This window comes from Geotrypetes seraphini, chromosome 2 (genome assembly GCF_902459505.1).
Source record: "Geotrypetes seraphini chromosome 2, aGeoSer1.1, whole genome shotgun sequence".
NCBI classification, from domain to species: Eukaryota; Metazoa; Chordata; class Amphibia; order Gymnophiona; family Dermophiidae; genus Geotrypetes; species Geotrypetes seraphini.
The window spans coordinates 120,174,974-120,195,944 of NC_047085.1; the positions used below are offsets into that span (position 1 = coordinate 120,174,974).

Below are 20,971 nucleotides of genomic sequence, written 5' to 3' on the forward strand. Positions count from 1 at the left end.
TAAATATTTGAACCTGAGATTGTTGATAAGACTTATCCTGTTTATGACTCGAATGCATCTTTGTATAGGTGGTTTTTTAATGTGTTTTTTAAATTTTTTCTAAAGAAATTTCACAATGCAGATAAATTGGTAACTTGTTCCATAGCTGGGGTGCTATGATTGAAAAAGTTGTAGCTCTTCTGGTACCTATTATTTTCAGAGACGGGATGGTCAGCAAATGCTGATCTATTGATCTTAAAGATCTGTCTGGGGAATATGGTATCACCATTCAAGGTGTATGTTTTGCATGGATTTCCGCTCCCAAGGTGCATTACTTTACATTTCTTGGCATTAAAGTTTAGTTGCCAAGTACTGGACCATTTTTCCAATACAAGCAGGTCTTGCTCTATAGTGTTGGGCCTGGTTGCGCTGTCAGGTGCTGAGGCCCTGCCCACAACACTGCATAGTTTAGCGTCGTCGGCAAATAGTGTAATTTTGCCTCGAAGTCCCTGAGTCAGATCCCCTACAAAGATATTAAATAGCATCGGGCCCAAGACCGAGCCGTACGGCACTCCACTGGTCACTCTCGATGTTTTTTAGGGGATACCGTTTACCACCACTCTTTGAAGCCTGCCGCTAAGCCAGTCTTGTACCCATGCTGTCAGTGTTTCTCCAAAATCCTGAGTGAAGTAGAATGGGTGCAAGTGGACTAGGTACAAGTGGACTGAGTGAGGTCTACAAAATCCTGAGTGAAGTAGAACGGGTACAAGTGGACTAGGGGACACTTGATGAAGTTACAGGGAAATACTTTTAAAACCAATAGGAGGAAGTATTTTTTCACTCAGAGAATAGTTAAGCTCTGGAACGCATTGCCAGAGGTTGTGGTAAGAGCGGATAGCGTAGCTGGTTTTATGAAAAGTTTGGCCAATTTCCTGGCGGAAAAGTCCATAGTCTGTTATTGAGAAAGACATAGGGGAAGCTACTGCTTGCCCTGGATCAGTAGCATGGAATATTGCTACTCCTTGGGTTTTGGCCAGATACTAGTGACCTGGATTGGCCACTATGAGAACGGGCTACTGGGTTTGATAGACCATTCGTCTGACCCAGTAAGGCTATTCTTATGTTCTTATGCTCTTCTCCAATATCCATCTAACATTGGCAATAATGTCTCTTGTTCCTCAACCTTTTCTTAAACCAGCCTGAACTTCAGGTAGTTCTTGTTCAATGTATTATTGTAGCCTTTGTTATATTATTTTCAGTAATATTTTGCTGACGTGTGGAATCAATGCAATTGTTCTGTAGTTGTTACAGTCCTTAGCATCACCTTTCTCCGGTATAGGTATGAACAGAAATCAAGTATGGTTAGACGACCTGATTCAACAATCTGCATCTTATTGCACCTTTAGAAAATTGGTTAAGGCCTATTTGTTCAAAAAATTTGGTACTTGATTGATGACTATGTCATAGTTTCTTACTGTATTTTTCACTATTGAAATATTGTAGTGATTTTATGTGTGCTTTGTATTATCACTGGAATGTCCAGCCCTCTTATTTTGTGAACTACCTAGAACTTTTTGGGTGTTGGCGGTATAGAAAAATAAAATTATTATTATTATTAGTTATGCCAGGCTATAATCTATTCAGGAAAGGTAGGATACGAAGAAAAGGAGGGGGAGTAGCATTATATGTTAAAGATTATATTAAAACTACACAACTGCAGGATCTGCAGGGCAAGGAAGAGGCACTGTAGATCAATTTGGAAAGAGGGAATGGTAAATATATTTACATTGTGATATACAGGCCTCCTTCACAGACAGAAGAATTGGACAGAGATTTGATAGACATTCAGAATATATCTAAAAAAGGGAAAGTTCGATAAGCCAAAGATCGATCAAAATATTTTTTATAATGGCAATTTTTGGGATTAGGAAAAGTAAATAAGCCAGTACGCCGAGTAGGCCTAGTCAAACAGTACTATTTAAAATGAGAGTGGAGATATAGCGGAGCTAATCCAAATAACATCTTATAGCAAATATAAGAAAATTTGAAAAGTACTCTTGCAACCGGTGCAGCTGAGGGTAGTAAGGGCTGACATGTTCCTGTTTTTTTAATCCTAGTCATGGTTCTCTGTGAACCATGTCTCCATGGTTGCAACTATATCCAACTCATCTTCTTCCATAACAGCTTCTAGATCCTGAATCATGTTTCCCATACTTTGAGCATTAATTTATACTGCTTTCCAGACATTGCCCCTTTTCCAATCCATGTAGAGGTATTCAGTGATTTACTTACCTGAGAGCTTATATTCACCTGGGGGCTTTGATCACCCTGCCCCATCACTTCTAGTTTAAAGCCCTGTGGGTCAGTCCATGTCAACTGTACAAGTGGTCCCCACCTTACCATCTTCAATTTTAATAAAATTTGGCATGTAGGTACCTAAATTATGGCACTAAGCCATGCAAAGTTTCAATCCCTAAAATCTGAAATTTATGTAGTAAAAGGGATCGTGGGATACTGAGAAAGCTAACCAGAAAATAAATGTAGAAACCCAACCAGGTCGTGCAGGTGCAAGACCGGAGGGCTAGGACTTTGATAGGAAGATAGGACTCAATTAGGAAACCAAGGAGGCATGGGGGCACCTTCTGGTGATTTAGACAGGTCGTGACCTGTTTGGGCCGCCGCGGGAGCGGACTGCTGGGCAGGATGGACCTATGGTCTGACCCAGCGGAGGCACTGCTTATGTTCTTATGTTCTTATGTTCTTAAAAGGTGCCTAAGTAGAGGACTTAAAATTTTTGGCTGTGTCATATGAAACAAATGGGCAACTTCAAAGGCCTCCTGTATACAAAGCATTGCTAACATCAGCCTGAAATTTAGGGGTCCTTTTACTAAGGCGCGCTAGTGTATCTTAGCACATGCTAAAAATTAGTGTGCTAACGCGTCCATTATAGTGCGCACTAAGACGCACTAGCACACCTTAGTAAAAGGACCCCTTAGTCCACTGGTGCAATTTTTGTTCTTAATAAGCTTTTAGCGTTTTAAAATTCTAGGTTAAGTGCTCTTCTGATGCCTCAATGCCAAAGTTAGCCAAAAACTCAGTTCGCTAATTTTTGGCTTTATCTTTTTAGTGCCATAGATTTGTGACAAATTTAAGTGGTGACTTCTTGTTTGGTACACCTTCTTAACTATTGACTATTCATCTATGAAAATTTCAAGACCTGCTTTCATTTATTTGCAAAGATATTGCAAGTCAAACAGAGCAGCAAAAATATTAACAAATTTTACCCATCTTTGAAGCCTTGTATTTCAGTTTTGACACCAGTAATCACTTTGGTTCAAAAAGCATTGGTTAGAGGAACTTTTTCTCTACCAGATGTCAAATTTTCAGGTGGGTGTTTTTTTTGTACAGAGAAGAAATTTGCAATTGAATTCTGGTTAGTCAAAGCAGCATAACTTGAACAATTTGAAAGTATTATTAGTATTTGTCCTTGGAGAATTCTTCCTATATTCAGGCTGAACTGTGGAAGAACAATACATCATATATAATTTGCTTCTCATTATTTGTTTTAAAGGTTAAATGTGATGACATTGCATAATTATTACAGTGCTGAATCAAATCTATATAATAATTTATGAATAAAAGCAGTTGATTTTGTTTGCTATTTTTTACTATGTGTTTCATGTTACACCATTGTTATTGATATGAGTAAATTTGATTGTGAATACCAGGCATGTAATCTTTTGCTTTCATTTTCACATGTTTTTTTTCTAGAGCTAGAAAAAGTGAGTTTATTTTCTGAACATTTGGATAATAAGCAATGGATCCAGAAACTATTGATACAATTGATGCTTGCAGAGAGGGCCTTAAAACTCATAAGACCTTCACACATTTCATCAGAAATTATTGACTCAAAGTTCTGATGAACGTTCAGCTGTCTGTCTCCATCATGAGGCAGTGTTTTTAACGCAATTTGATTTTTTACAAAGCTCATGCTGCATTCTTGAAACCTAATCATTAGGTTAAAAAGAATCTGAAGCTTATCAGTGACAGTGTTACAGAGCAATTAAAGACTCTGACAAGAAATCAATTCACACCTGGTCAAAAGTTGTGCTCAGGCTTCATTATCTGATCATCATCTGATGAAGAACAAATTGCAAAAATTGAAAAAGTTAATACTAGCTTGGTGGCACTTGGGGAGTCTCCATTAAAGCTGAAGAAAGTGAGTAAACGTGAAACATAAAATTGCCCAAGCACAAACCTCACCGAGTCATCATATTGCCTCTGTGGGTGGTTTTGAACCTGATGAAGTTTCGCAAAGACCTTGTAGTAACTGCAGTCATCAATGTCAAATCTGTTCAGATTCTTCTGAACTTTTGCTTTGCTTAAAAGAAAAATTAAACTTGACTTCACGTCGTGCAGAAAAATTACAAATCCTTGCACTAGCTCCAAAGAGCTGGTCTATTGAAAAAATGTCGTCTGAATTCGGCATTTCAACAAGAATGGTTAAACAAGCAGACAGCTTAAAATAGAAAGTGGCATTCTAGAAATGCCAAGTAAAAAGAAAGACAAATATATCACTTTCAGATGCTGTGACAAAAAAGGTGTCCAACTTTTATGAAGATGATAAGCACAGTAGGCTGGGTCCTGGAAAAAAGGACCATATTTCAATCTGAGTTGATGGGGAAAAAGTTCAAAAGCAAAAGAAGTTGCTGCTAAGCAATCTGAAAGAGATGTTTGTTGAATATTGCAATAAAAATGGCCCAGAGTTGAGTTTCTCAAAATTCTGTGAATTAAGACCAAAATGTTGTGTCACTGTTGGTTCATCTGGAATGCACTCAGTTTGTGTATGCTCTGCACATCAGAATATTAAGCTGATGCTTGCAAGCAACATAGTCAAGGATGACTATAAGGATTTAATGGGGAAAAACAGTTTTCAATTTGGAGTCAAAAAAAAATTGTATGCTCTACAGGTGTGATGAGTGTCCTGGTAAAGGTGCACTTGAAGCCTACCTTTTCAATGAATACAAGGATATTGATCCAGAAGAAATGATTGAATTCAAGCAGTGGATCCAAAAAAATCATGCAATTCTAGATGTGAAACAAATGGCAGTCGAAGATTTTATAGCTGTACTTGCTGAAAAGATTACAGATCTTTCAATATACATCATTACACTTCAAAACATCAAGCACATTACTTGAAAACAAAGAAAATTTAAATCCTGATGAACTTGTTATTTTAATGGATTTTGCTGAAAATGATTTCTTTGTTCAAGATGCTGTTCAGGGTTTCCATTGGGAAAATAGCTAAGCCACCTTGCACCCTTTTGTTGTCTATTTCCACCGTAACAGTGAAATTCAATGCACGAATGTTTGGATCATTAGTGACAGCTTAAGGCATGATACAGTGGCAGTGCACATTTTTTGGGAAAAGTTGATTCTTCACATAAAAAGCTTACGTTCTGCCAATGTTAAGTACATAAGATATTTCAGTGATGGCTCTGCTACACAATACAAAAACTTTGTTAATCTCTGCTATCACTATTCTGACTTTAGTATTCAAGCTGAGCAGAATTTCTGTGGCACAAACCATGGTAAGTCACCCTGCAATGGAATTGGTAGAACTGCTTAAAGGTTAGCAGCACGTGCAAGCTTACAAAAAGGTTAACAGCATGTGCAAGCTTACAACAGCCAAAAGAGAACCAAATTCTTTCACCAAGTGACCTGTTTAAGTTTTGTGACCAAAATTTGACAAAAATCAAGTTTTTGTTTGTTTCAAAAGAAGAAATTGAGTCTGCTAGACTCAATCAAGAAAGAAGATGTGGGACTGACTCTACAATTGCTGGAACTCGTGAAAATCATCAGTTTATACATAAGATATGCATGAGTCGAGTATCAAATGATTGTTCATCATTCATTGCAACTATTGGTTCATTAGATGTCTCTCCAGTTAATGCTTCTCTAAAGATAGAAAATCTTCAACCTGGACAATGCATAGCGTGTGTTTATGATAACAAATGGTGGGTTGGAAACATTTGCGAGAATTAAATTGAAGAGCATGATGCACTTATAAATTTCATGCATCCTCATGAACTAATTCACTCATTTCATTGGCCTCCTAGGAAGGTCACTTGTTGGATTTCTGAAGACCACAATTTTGTAATTCTGCCTGCACCAAGTACAGTAATTGGCAAGCAATACACATTTACAGAATCAACAATTCAGCTCATTGAAGATAAATTTCATAACATTATGCAATAAATGGCTTGGGAACCATAAAGAGACTCACTTAAGGCTTGGGAACCTTAGGTAAGAAACCCACCCACCCGTGGCTGAACTTGCCTGGCTATCGGGCGTGACCTCTTGGCGATGGGGTTGTCAGTTTGAATAAACTGGCAGTGGTTAAACCACCATGGACCAACGCAAGTTTTGACAATATTTTAATAACTATTAAATACAAATGTAGTATGCTTAACAGAATTCCTTTCCTACTAACCAATAGTGCCAGGCAATTTTTAGCCCTGTGCCATAATTAAGTTTTAAAACAAACAATAAACAGTAAATGGTGTGGTGTAAAATTCTTTCATAGTTCAACTTGAATATTTGAAGAATCCTCCAATAACAAATAGAATTAATACTTTAAAAAATAGTTACCCTGCTGAGAATATCTGAATTCAATTGCAAATTTCTTCCCTATATAAAAAAACACCCTCCTGAAAATGTGATATCTGGAAGAGTTGCTCTTTCCAATGCTTTTTGAACTAAAGTCATTGTTGGTGTCAAAACTGAAATACAAGGCTTCAAAAATGGGTAAAATTTGTTATTAATATTTTTGCTGATCTGTTTGACTTGCAATATCTTTGCAGATAAACAAAAGCAGTCCTTGAATTTCCACAGATGGATAACAATCAGTAGTTGAGCAGGTGTGTCAAGCAAGAAGAAACCATTTAAATTTGTTACAAATCAATGGCACCCCCATAGATGAAGCCAAAAATTAGAGAATTGAGTTTTTGGCTAACTTTGGCATTGAGGTATTAGAAGAGCACTTAGCCTAGACTTTTGAAACTCTAAAAGCTTATTTAATACAAAAGTTATATATGTAGATTAAATTTCAGGCTGATGTTAGCAATACTCTGTGTGAGGAGGTCCTTGAAGTTGCCCATTTGTTTCGTACAAAAATTTTAGGGCCCCTACATAGCCACCTCTTACTACATGAATTTCATGTTTTAGAGGTTGAAACTTTGCATGGCTTTGTTTTTAGAAACATAGAAACATGATGGCAGATAAAGGCCAAATGGCCCTAGTCTGCCCATCCACAGTAACCATTATCTCTTTCTGTCTCGGAGAGATCCCATGTGCCTATCCTAGGCCCTCTTGAATTCAGACTCAGTCTCTGTTTCCACCACCTCTTCAGGGAGACTGTTCCATGAATTGACCACCTTTTCCATAAAAAAGTATTTCCTCAGATTACTCCGGAGCCTATCAACCTCTTAACTTCATCCTATTTCAGGGGTCTCAAAGTCCCTCCTTGAGGGCCGCAATCCAGTCGGGTTTTTAGGATTTCCCCAATGAATATGCATGAGATCTATGTGCATGCACTGCTTTCAATGCATATTCATTGGGGAAATCCTGAAAACCTGACTGGATTGCGGCCCTCAAGGAGGGACTTTGAGATCCCTGTCCTATTTCCTCTAATTGCAGAGTTTCCTTTTTAATGAAAGCAACTCGACTCGTGCACATTTATATTACATAGGTATTTAAATGTCTCACGTCTCTATCATATCTCCCCTCTCCTGCCTTTCCTCCAAAGTATATAGATTGAGATCTTTTAGTCTGTTCCCATAGACCTTATCATGAAGACCACATACCATTTTAGTAGCCTTCCTCTGGACCAACTCCATCCTTTTTATATCTTTTTGAAGGTGCAGCCTCCAGAATTGTATACAATATTCTAAATGAGGTCTCACAGGGTCTTATACAGAAGCATCAAAACCTCCTTTTTCCTACTAGCCATACTTCTCCCCATGCAACTTAGCATCCTTCTAGCTTTCGCTGTTACCTTTTCAACCTATACATAAAAGAGGGAATTGAGTCTACTAGAGAGAACACGCCGGAAATGAACAATAAGGTAGAGTCTATATGGGCCAAAATATCGGAAACAAATTGAATGGATACGAAGATCGGCAAGTACTACCGATTCCAAGGGCAATCCAAAGAGATTGATGAAGAAATGACGGACGAGATTAAACATGAATGCAAGGGAGGCAATGCAGTTATCATGGGTGACTTCAATAATCCGGGGATAGATTGGAACCTAGGCAACTCCAGTTGCAGTAGAGAGACCAAGTTCCTGATGCTGTAGGCCAGTGGTGTCCAACCTTTTGGCTTCCCTGGGCTGCACTGGCCAAAAAAAATGTTTCTGGGACTGCACAAATGCTGCAGCAAGACAGAGGAGGGAGCCGCAATGACAGTAAACACCCAGGGGCAGCAGAGGAAAACACTGCATTGCCCTCGACCGGGGCTGCACAAAATACTTCATGGGGCCACAGGTTGGACACCCCTGCTGTGGGCGATTGCTTCCTTGATCAACTTGTCATGGAAAATACGAGAGGAAATGCAATTCTAGATTTAGTTCTAAATGGACTACGGGGACTGGCACAGGGTATAGAAGTAGAAGGGATACTGGGAAACAGTGATCATAACATGATCCACTTCAACCTAGTCACAGGAACAAAAAATTGATCCAGAACGGCGGCCACGGCACTGAACTTCCTTAAAGGGAACTACGAAGGGATGAGAGTCATGGTGAGGAAGAAGATATACCGTGTATCAACAAGGGTTCCAAGAGGAAGAAGAACAAGGAACTGGCGTGGCTTATTGTAGCAGTGAAGGAAGTGATCAGAGACAAGAAGACTTCATTTAAGGAATGGAAAAGGGAAAAAATGGAAGAAAACAGGAAAAACCACAAACAACATTGAAGCAAGTGCCATAAGGCGGTAAGAAGGGCCAAAAGAGACTACGAAGAAAAAATAGCCAAGGAGGCCAAAAACTTTAAGCTGTTCTTTCGATATATTAAGGGGAATCAACCCATTAAGGAAGCGGTGGGGCCGTTAGATGACCAGGCATTAAAGGGAGTACTAAAGGAGGACAAAGCCATCGCCGACAAACTGAACACGTTTTTTGTGTCTGTATTTACCAAAGAGGATATATCCAATATACCAGAAGCCAACAGCTATACACAGGAAATGAAGACGGGAAACTGACAGGGACGACAGTCAGTCTAGAGGAGATATGCAGACAGATTGATAGGCTTAAAAACAATAAATCCCTGGGACCGGATGGCATCAACCCAAGGGTAATCAAGGTACTGAAAGGGGTTATAGCTGAACTAGTCCAACTAATAGCAAAACTGCCGATCAAATCAGGAAAGATTCCAGAAGACTGGAAAGTGGTGAATGTTATGCCGATCTTCAAGAAAGGTTCAAAGGGAGATCCGAGAAGCTACAGACTGGTGAGTTTGACTTTGGTACTAGGAAATATGGTGGTAGAGGCGCTGATAAAGGACCGCATCATTGATCACCTTGATGGACACAAACTGATGAGAACCAGCCAGCACTGCTTCAGTAAAGGAAGATCTTGCTTGACAAACTTGCTGCACTTCTTTGAATGAGTAAATGGACAGATATACAAGGGTGACCCGGTCGACATCGTATATCTAGATTTTCAGAAGGCATTCGACAAGGTTCCGCATGAACGACTACTTCGAAAAATTGTGAGCCACGGAATCGAGGATGATATGGTCAAGTGGATTAAAAACTGGCTGGCGGATAGGAAACAGAGAGTGGAGGTGAATGGAGCGCCGCAGGGTTCGGTGCTCAGGCCTGTGCTCTTCAACATATTTATGAACGACCTAGAAATTGGCATGAGGAGTGAGATGATTAAATTTGCAGACGATACAAAGTTATTCAGAGTAATGAGGACACAGAAGGATTGGGAAGACCTACAAAGAGACATAAATACGCTCGAGGAATGGGCCGTGAAATGGCAAATGAGGTTCAATGTGGATAAGTGCAGGGTGATGCATGTTGGTAACCAAAATCATATGCAAGAATACAGGTTGTCCAATGCTATACTCGGAGAGAGCCCCCAAGAAAGAGACTTGAGAGTAGTGCTGCCTGATTCACGATTCGAATTGATTAAAAAAAAAAAAAAATTGGTCTCCCGTTTCAGTAACTAACCCTTCCCCCTCACCCCCTAAAGCAGGAGTGGCAGCGCAGCCTCATGCTGGCCAGCCGCTGACGCACCTGCTTTAGAAGGCGAGGGGAAGGGTCAGTCTGGAAATTCTGGTGTCTAGCTTCCCCCTTGTTATCCTGCTGGTGTCCAGCTTCCCCTCCCCCCCGGCCTTCTGTGCATTCATTTACCTCATTTCAGCAGCCTGAAGAGATGATCGCTTATGTTAGCAATCTCTGCGAGCTGCTATAGGCCTTCGGAACTGTTTCCTCTGCCGCGATCCTGCCTCTGACGTCAGGAGGGGCAGGACCGCGACAGAGAGAAGGCAGCTCCCAAGGCCTTTAGCAGCTTGCAGAGATTGTTAACACAAGCAATCCTCTCTGGTAAATTAGGTAAATGGATGCACGGGAGGTCAGGGGAGCATGCAGGTCTTCCGGGGGGAAGGGGGGGTTGCAGTCCCTTGGGGGGGGCTGGTACATGCCTTCAGTGAAGACAGGCAGGCCTTTTGGGGGGACAGACCTTCAGGGGAGGGGTCCCTGGTGTAGAAGTACATGGAGGGAGGGAGGGAAGTGGGGGGTTCAAAGAGACATACACATGCCGGACTTTGGGGGGAAGAAATAATGGTTCTAAAAACAGAGGAGAGGGAGAGAGATGGTGGACAATGGGATTTAGGGAGGGAAGGAACAGAGAGGGAGAGAAGTTGGACACAAGGGATGGTGTGTGTGTTTGTGTGTGTGTGGGGGGGGGGTATAGAGATACTGGATAGGAGGGTAGTTGGGAAAATAAAGGGAGAGATGGTGGACCCTGGGGTGGTGGGGAAGGAGGGAGAGATGCTGGATGAAAGGGTAGTTAAGAAAAGGTGGATCTGAGGAAGGAGACAAAAAAAAGGAAAGATGCCAGACCTCTGGGGAAGGGAAGGGAAACGGAAGGGGAGGACAGAGATTGCAGATGGATGGTTAGCACGGAGATAGAAGAAAGAAGGAGAACCTGGCAAGCAAGTTATCAGAAGACAACCAGAGCCTGAGACCGACAAGATTTGAATAATGACCAGACAACAAAAGGTGATTACAATATGTCAGATTTGAAATGTGTATCCTGCCTGAGCTGGTGTTAGACCACAAACATGAGTTAGGATTTAACAGAGAGGAAAAGTCTTTTTTGTTTGTTTATTTTGTTTACACCACAACGCCAGTGTGGTTAGGAGAAGGGAAAGGGGGTGAAGAGGCTACAAAATAAACCCACCAGGATATTTGAAAAAAAACCACCCAATTGGGCAGGAAAATTGAATTGAAAAACGATTCAATAGGCTGAATCGAATCAAAATTTATTTCCTAAATCGGGCAGCACTGCTTGGGAGTACTTGTAGACAAGTCAATGAAACCGTCCATGCAATGAGCGGCGGTGGTGAAAAAGGCAGACAGAATGCTAGCAATGATTAAGAAGGGGATCACGAACAGATCTGAAAAGGACATCATACCATTTTACCGGGCCATGGTATGCCCCCACCTAGAATACTGCGTCCAACACTGGTCGCCGTACATGAAAAAGGGCATAGTACTACTTGAAAGGGTTCAGAGAAGAGCGAAAAAAAAATGATTAAGTGCCTGGGGGAGTTGCCGTACGAGAGGCTAGAGAAACTGGGCTTCTTCTCCCTTGAAAAGAGAAGACTGAGAGGTGAAAAGAATGAGAGCGCACTCGCTAAAGTTAGAAGGGAAAATATTCCATACAAACATAAGGAAGTTCTTCTTCACCCAGAGAGTGGTAGAGGTCTGGAACACTCTCCCGTAGGCTATTATAGGGGAAAGCACCCTTCAGGTATTCAAGACAAGGTTGGATAAGTTCCTACAGGAACAGAACATATGCAAGTAAGGTTAGACTCAAATAGGGCACTGGTCTTTGACCTAAGGGCGGCCTCGTGAGCAGAATGCTGGGCACGACGGACCACTGATCTGACCTAGCAGCAGCAAATATTATGTTCTTATGTTCTTATAACCTATTTGGCCACCTTAAGATAATCACATACAATCACACCCAAGTCCCGCTCTTCTGTCATGCACATAAGTTCTTCACCCCCTAAACTGTACTGTTCCCTCTGTTTTTTGCAGCCCAAATGACCTTGCATTTCTTAGCATTAAATTTTAGCTGCCAAATTTCAGACCATGCTTCAAGCCAGAGCATCTATATGCCAAGTTTCATTGAAATTGGAGATGGTAAGGTAGGGATCATTCTGAAAATTTGTACAGTTGGTATGGAATGACCCTAACAAGACCTCCTTGGTAGTCATATGTTCTTGATGTGGGAGATTTTTTCCTAGGGCTAGACTTTTGAAGCAATGCTGAGGCTGGAATGGGCTGTGGGGTTTGTTACGAAAGGCACAATTATATAAGGAGAAGGCAGCATGTCTAAAGTGTGAATGAAAATAAAGCTGCAAGAAAGAAATATCAGGCAGCAAAGAACTTTTAAACTCCTGGTCTTGTGATTAGAAGCAATCAGGTTCTAGGCTCAGAGAGGGGGAAGGGATTTTGGCTGCTCAGTGGAAAGGTGAAAACTCTTTACTTTTCCTACAGAGAGAGAGAGACAATACATTACTTGTAGAGCTGAACAATCATTTACTACAAAGCCAGTATTTAGTACAACAGATGAGAGTCCTCTGATACCTCTCATATAAAAGACTTTACTGAAGCTCAAGCAAGACTGTAGAACCATGATCCTGATCATTCCTTATTGGCTGAGACAAATCTGGTTTCCTCTTCTTCTGGACTTATCCTCTGAAGAACTGTGGAGATTGGATTTTTTTTCTGACTCTTATCATGTGAAATGAGTGGTCCCTTCTGCATCCCAACCTCCAGACTCATGGCCTGGATGTTGAGAGCATAGACTTGGAATCTCTTGGTCTGCCGGAGAGTGTCTTCCAAATCTTGCTTGCTTCCAGGAAAAACTCCACTAAGTGGTGCTACTTTTTTAAGTGGAAGAAATTTGCCATCTGGTGTGAGGTCGAGTCCCTAGATCCTTTCACTTGCCCTACACAAAAACTACTTGAATGCTTCCTGCACCTATCTAAGTCTGGCTTGAAGGATTCACCTTGGTGCAATTAGTGCTTACTATTCTCATGTAGAAGGTAAGTCCATCTTTTGTGACCAGCCAGGTATTCTCCCTGCCAAGGTCCCAGTGGAAAAAGTAAAAATGAAATCCCGGGGTGGAATCAGGAAGGGGCATGTGGTTCCTGAGAATGATAATTTATCCGTTGACCACCAGAGGGAGCCTGAATTGACTGGGGAGGAAGTAGGTGATCTATACCCTAGTCACCACCGGGGGAGCCCAAGAGGCCCCTGGAACACTGCTGACTCACCTAGAGTAGGGCGTTGCCCCAGAGTACTTAAACCAGCAGTGGAGAACAGACAGGGAAGCCAGCTAGGGAGGAGGTTTATGCCTTTTCTCCCTAGGGAGTCCCCTGGGCCAAGCAGGAGCAACAAACCCATTCCAATGGAGCTGTTAGAAGCTGGACAAGCTAAGGAGCTGCTGTTTCCAGAGGAAGAACAACCCAAGGAGTGTGAGGAAAGTCTTACAGAGTGTGCTCCTGATTTTCCTGAAGCCATGCAGGTGGACTGGGCCTCCACCTGCAAACAGTGAGTTGGATTTTGCACTTGACTGTTTGGGGACTATTTTTGTTTTGCAAGCTAGGAGTGTGATTTATTGGGAGAGGTTTTGCTAACACCCTGGGAGGGAATTTTGAAAGCCTGTCTAGAGGCCTTATTTTGCAAAACCTGACACTCTCCTATCCTGGCAGTGAGCTGAACTGGCCAGAGGCTTTAATGAACTTTGGACACTAGTGCTACCGAACAAATGCCATGAACTGTGTTTGTGTATTCTTTGAAACTGCCTGCTTGGGCACAGGTAGTATTAGCTCTAGGGAGAGCTAAATCCTCACCTGCAGCGAGGATTGAGTTAAGGCTGGGAACAAGCCAAGAACTTTATTTTGTACTGTTTTCACTTATTTCTTTTGATATTTTGGTTTTGCTGCTGTGGGAGAATTCTGACAAGTTTACAAGTTGAATGATGAACTACTTACTTTCATGAAAGGAATGAGTAAAGTTGAAGCATTTTTTCCTGAACTTTGTTTGTGGTGTTTTGTGATTTTTGTTCCTGTTTAAAGTCCAGTCCTGCAGGGTGACTCCATTTTGGGTCACACATCAGAGTGCTATTTTGTGGTAACCACTGGGAGTGCTATTGAGCCCTGTCCTGGGCTACAGTGGACCACACTCTGTACAGCCTCTAGTAGTCTAGTTCACTTCATGAGAGGTTTGTTATTGACAAAACAACCTATCAAACCTACTCCTATTTCATGGGATCTCAAAATGGTTCTTACCCAGCTGATGAAAGCTGCTTTTAAGCCACTTCATTCCTGTCATCTGAAGTTTTTGACCTGGAAGATAGTATTTTTGATAATGTTCACTTCAGTTCATGGAGTCAGCGAGTTTCAGGTTATAGTAGCTGATCCACTTGACACTAAGGGCTCCTTTTACAAAGCCACTTTAGGGCCTTACACGCGGAATAGCGCGCATTAAATTGCCACGCGCGCTAGCCGCTACCGCCTCCTTTTGAGCAGGCAGTAGATTTCCGGCTAGTGCGCGCTAATCCGGTGTGTGCGTTAAAACCGCTAGCGTGGCTTTGTAAAAGGAGCCCTAAATTTTTATTGCAACAGAGTAGTTCTCCACACTCACCCGAAGTTCCTTCCTAAAATTGTGATGGAGTTCCATCTTAATCAATTGTTACTTTTTCCCCCTAAAAATAAGACAAAATGTAAAAAAAACCCTCAACAATTGAGAACATAAGGAAAGAGGGAATCAGTGGATTACAATAAAAATAAAAAGGTTGGGGAAAGGGATGAACAATATGGTAGGGAAGGAAGCAAAGAATTTAGTTCTGCCCACATTAATTTCATAAAATCAAGAATGCAACTTTAGAGAAAAGTAGCCATCAAAAGGAAGTAAATTAAGAGCTAAAGGTCAAGGAGAAGTAGTATGCCTTAGACTGCAAGTTAGCCTTGGCCTTCTATCTGGAGTGGACTAAAGCTCATAGACAGTCCACCCAGCTTTTTGTTTTCCTTTGACCAAAATCGGTTGGGAATAGACATCGGCAAATTCACAATCTCCAATTGGGTAGAAGATTGAATCTCTTTTACTTATACCCAGATTGGACTGATTTTTGGGGGCGATGTCAAGGCTCACAATGTCAGAGCCATGGCAACACTGGTAGACCAATTGAGGTCAACCTTCATAGAGGCAATTTGCAAAGGTGCAACCTGAGCTTCAGTCCACATATTCATATATTATTACTGCCCTGGTTTGGACAGGCAGAATTTGTTCGGTGTCTAGAATCCAACTCCACCCACAAAGGTTAATTTTTTAATTCTGTTCCTTCACAATAATATTATTTCTTCTCTCAGGTTGATGGCGCAGTGGTTAAAGCTACAGCCTCATCAACCTGAAGTTGTGGGTTCAAACCCACGCTGCTCCTTGTAACCCTGGGCAAGTCACATAATCCCCCCATTGTCACAGGTACATTAGATAGATTGTGAGCCCACCAGGACAAACAGGGAAAATGCTTGAATACCTGAATGAACTCATGTAAACCATTCTGAGCTCTCCTGGGGGAACGGTATACAAAATTGAATAAATAAATCAATTTTGAGCCCCTATTGTCTTAATCTTGTTATTTTCTGTGAGCCTAGTAGCTAGAGATGCCCAGCTGTGAGAATTACTTGCCTGCTTGTGTCCAGAGAAAGTGAAGTTACTTGCAGCAGGTGTTCTCTGAGGACAGCAAACCAAATCTCACAGACCCACTTCCCCTTGGAGTTGTATTCCAAAAGCTAAAGTATTAGATTGTAGGAACGTTGATTGTATATTGGGCAGGAGGGTACCCACACATGTGATGTATGGTACTATTAGAAAATTCTGTATAATATTAGCTAGTAAGCTTCATGCCTGACTCTTGTCAATGATGTCACCCAATTTTGAAGATATTCCGGAGAACACCTGCTATAGGTAAGTAACTTTGTTTTATCTGCCGTCATTTACTATATTATTTTGTACCTTTATTTCTTTGCAGCAAATGTAATCTTAGCTATGTTTTAATTAATTGTAACGCATTTCATTAGACTCCAAGTTTGACCTTTTTTTTTTTGTTCCCTTGACTAGGACACCAATCCGATATTTCTGTTTAACAAAGAGATGATCCTGTGTGAACGCCCTCCAGTTATTTCCAAAACAACTTTTTCAGCAGAAAACGAAATGCAATTAAAAGTTGAAGAGTCACTCATGATGCCAGCTGTTTTCCACACTGTAGCATCTCGTACGCAGCTTGCTGTGGTAAGAAATTGTGGAATATCTATGGTGGCAGAATTGTATTATAGTGATGTGGTGGTTTGTGTACTGTAGTTTGTTCTAAAATGATTGAGAATAGTAAAATATTATAATTTGTCAAGAAGAGTCATTTGTGCAAAATATAAAGACTGTAGATGTAAATTTGAAAAAACTGATATAACAATCACCACTTCATAAATTAACAAATAGAAATAAAACAAATAATGAGAAGTAAGAAAATACCATTTTATTGGCCTAATCCATTTTTCAATTAGCTTTCAGAGGCCAAATCTTTCTTCAAGACAGTACAGTATACCTTTGTTATGGTATCCTGTCCTGACCTGAGGAAAGGGGTTTAGTCCCAAAAAAATTGCCTTATTTGCATTTCATAACTTTTATCAATACAGTTACATCGCTACTTGATTCTATGTAAAGCAACAAAAAAATTTTCTTTCTACATTTAGTCATTTCTGCTTTAATCATCTTCTCTTCACTCTCTTCTTTCTATTCAGCGTTTGTCTTCTCTCCCTTCCATGCCACATCTGCCCTCTCTCTTTGCCCCTTCCACCCAGCCTCTGCCCTCTCTCTCTCTACCCCTTCCATCTACTATCCACCCTCTCTCTGCCCCTTCCATCCACTGTCCACCCTCTCTGCCCTTTCCATCCAGTGTCTGCCTTCTCTCTCTTCCATATGGCATCTTCCCTCTTTCTATGTCCCTTCAAATAAACTGTATGTCCTGTGTAGTTTCTCTCCTTTGTACATATTCATTTCAGCTTCACCCCCTCTCCATTTTTTTGTCTCCACCCTCTCCCCTATGCTCTGGCATCTCTCTCTTCTCCTTTCCTTCCTTCCCACTCCACCCCATAGTTTGGCATCTCTAGCTCCTTCCCTTCCCTCCCCCATGCCCTGGCATCTCTCTCCTCTCCTATCTCTCCCTCTCCCTCCAAGCTCTGGCACCTCCTCTCCTTCTTTTCCCTCTAGTCTGGCATTTGTCTCCTTAGTTTCCCTTCCCTCTCTCCATGCCTTGGCATCTTTCTCCTCTCCTTCCATCGCCCCCTCCATTATCTAGCATCTCCTCTACTTCCTTCCTTTTCCCAGGTCTGGCATCTGTCTCCTCCCCTCATATGCCCTTACATCTCTCCCTCCCCCTCCATGGTCTGGTATTTCCTTTCCTTTCCCTCCCTCCCATGGTCTTAGTATCTCTTTCCTCTCCTCTCCCTTCCCTGGTCTTCCTTCCCTCTCTCTCCCCACTTAGGTGCAGCAGCAGCATTTTTCTTCCCCCTTCCCAATTGGGTGCAGCAGCAGCATCTCTCTCTCCCCCCCAATTGGGTGCAGCAGCAGCATTCCCGGCATCCCTTCCCCCCGGCAGATTCACTACAGGCTAAAGTGGGAGAAAAGGCAGCGACGGAGGGAAGCTTACAACTTGCTATTCTTTCTTGCTTCGGGCCTTCCTCGCTGCCGGTTCCTGCCTTCACTGAAACATAAAGTAGGCAGGACCCAGCAGTGAGGAAGGCCCGAAACAAACAAGAACACCAAGTTGTAAACTTCCCTCCCTGCCCTATCTCCCACCTTAGCCTGTAGCAAATCAAACTCATGCTCTGGGGCTCTTAACATTAACACTGTGCGTGCCTGCTTCCCTTCCCTTCTCTTCCCTCCCCCCCCCCCCCAGGATGTAACTTCCGGTTTCGGAGGAGATCTAAGGGAAGCCGGTACGCACAGTGTTACCGTTAGAGCCCTGGAGCATGGGTTCAAGTCGCTTGCTAGCCCTAAAAAAAAAAAAAAAGTCAGGCTGAGGCGAATTCGCGACCCTACCTATGCACATGCCCTGCATAGGCACTTCTGGCTAAATATTTTATAAAGGCACATAAGTGGCCCTAGAAGCAAATGTTCATGCATAACTTTATACCTGTTCTGAGGTAAATGTAAACATCTCAGAACAGGTATAGAGTTATGCATGAACATCTGCTTCCAGGGCCATTTATGTGCCTTCAAGTGCAAGGCTAATAGACTCTTTAAGTGACCTCTTGGTCTTGGACAGGGCAAGTGCAAGGCTATTAGACTCTCTAAGTGACGTCTTGGACCTTTGCCTGTTTCCTCTGCATCTTGGTGCTTTCCCTCTTCTTCTCATAGTTCAGTATCTCCTTGTTCCCCTCTGTTCTCATTCCCCTTCCCTGGCAGACCAGCATCTTGTCTCTCCCCTGCTTTGTGGTCCAGTATCTCCCCTTTCTCCTTAGCCTGTTCCTTGCTGTTTAGCTAGATCTGAGCAGACAGGTCTGCAGTTGAAAATTGAAGCGCAAGGCCTCCTATGTGTTCAAGACTATAACAGGAAGTCATGAAGTAGGAACACAGTGGGTTCCTACTTCATGACTTCCTGTTATAGTCTTGAACACATAGGAGGCCCTACGCTTCAATTTTCAACTGCAGACCTGTCTGCTCAGATTTGGCTAAACAGCAAGGAACAGGCTTTCACTTTAGTATATGTATACTAAAGTGAAAGCCCCACTTTCTTGATTATCTGGCAGTCTGACTGCTAGCTTCACCTATTCTACTCATTGCTGACAGGAAGGGAGAAATGCCTAGGTTACCATCTGCCATTTGTCACTCCCGAATCTCAGCACTCTAGCTGACACCTGATGGAAACATCAATCTTGTGCCTATATAAAATAAGCACGAATAACGGTTCACTGTTCACATATTTTTGATGGCCAGATCAAAAATTGGCCCTTATGTTTTGCAGCCACATCAGCTACAAGTTTCTTGCCCTACAAATGAAAGCTTTTAAAACATAGGTGCCCAGAATCCCCAAAGGACCTTTATCTATAACCGCTTCAATCCCTTCCCCCTCTACTTCTTGGGTCTGCTTTATTCCTTTTACATTACTTAAGCACGCAACTGCTAGCTTCTGCCTCTCCTCATTCCGATTGGTTCTCCTGCACAAAGCGAAACCAATGACCTGCAGAAACAGATCTGCAAGCAGCTGCCAGCCTGTCTTGTGGGATCAACAGCAGAACGAAAGCATACAAGACATCAGGGTTCTTCCGGTTTTGCGCACTCGGTCGTAATGAACCTGCAGTCCCCGCCTCCAACTGCGACCATAAAAACCAACCAGCAGTAGGAAAATTAAAAAAGAAGTAAAGCTGAAAACCCGCTTCCTGGCGCTTTTAAAAAAAAAAAAAAAGCCAGGCTGAGGCGAATCCTTGACTGAGATGACAGCCGGGCGCTCACCTAAATTAGCCGGGTGGAGCGCCCGGCTAAAAGGTGCTAAGGAGAACACTGGTGATATGCATGTACTATTGTCCACCTGACCAGGATGAATGGACAGATGCTGAAAAATTATCAGAAATTAGGGAGGCTAACAAACTGTGTAACAGAGTAATTAATGATGGATGATTTCAACTACCACATTCTCAGAGATAATCAAAATCAAAAATATTCCACCTATATTTCACAAAAAAATGTGGAAATTGCTCTGTTTGCGAGATCCTGTTAGAAACATATTTTTATTGATTCCCGATTGGGTCAAAAATATCCTCTGCAACAGCATCTCAGAATGTTGTATATTTATTCAATGTCCTTGTAAATTATATAGGACAAACATCAAGAGTGTTAAAGACCAGATTAATTGAGCTCCACCTTTGTGTACGTACAAACAAATTATCAGAGCCTTTAGTTATGCATTGTGATGTGGGTTTAAAATTTTGGGGGTCTTTGTAGAAGTGTCAGCCATTTTGGGAGCCTTTCATGATAATGAAAAAAGCTTTGATGCCCTTTAATCCCTGAAGCAGCAGATTCTATTTTTGAAACAAGTATCCTGTTGGATTAGATTTAAGAAGAATAAAAAGAAGAACTTAGTTAATTAATCTTATAGTGAAGGAACAAAAAAGTGAATACAGTGGTTCCTTAAGTTAAGTGTCTCTTCTTTTGATTATAGTGGGCTAAAACAATGTTTCCATAATATATGACACTCCATGTGCTTAAGACTATTTAAGAAAAAAAAATGGTGTTTTTTATGACCAATGGAAGAGAATACGGTATCTCTAGTTTTATTACGGAGCATCCATTATACACTGAGGTCTTTTTTTCTTCACTGATTTTTGATAATATAAAAGTTCTGCAGTTTGCTGAGTGACATGTTTATGACTTTGGTTTCAACTACATCAGGGCGTGCTAGGGAGATAAAATTCCATGATGAAATCAAGGACTGCTTTATGGAGCAACTAGTTCAGGAACCAACAAGAAGTGAAGCAATTCTAGACCTACTTCTTAGTGGAGCACGTGAATTGGTATGGGAGGTAATGGTGCTGTGGCCAATTGATAACAGTGATTATAACATAATCAGATTTGATATAATCCCTGGAATAAGTTCAGCAGGAAATTCAATTCAACAGCATTTAACTTTAAAA

General features: G+C 41.6%; 1 protein-coding gene across 6 annotated transcripts in view; it reads left to right on the forward strand.

Annotated features, from left to right (window-relative positions):
- Nucleotides 1-20,971, forward strand: part of RB1CC1 (RB1 inducible coiled-coil 1) — a 325,791-nt gene that overhangs the window by 73,240 nt on the left and 231,580 nt on the right. For all 6 annotated transcript variants that reach the window (XM_033933671.1, XM_033933675.1, XM_033933676.1 and 3 more), the window contains one exon: nt 16,404-16,574. In XM_033933671.1, the coding sequence (XP_033789562.1) occupies nt 16,404-16,574 (171 nt within the window). The remainder of the gene's footprint in view (nt 1-16,403; nt 16,575-20,971) is intronic.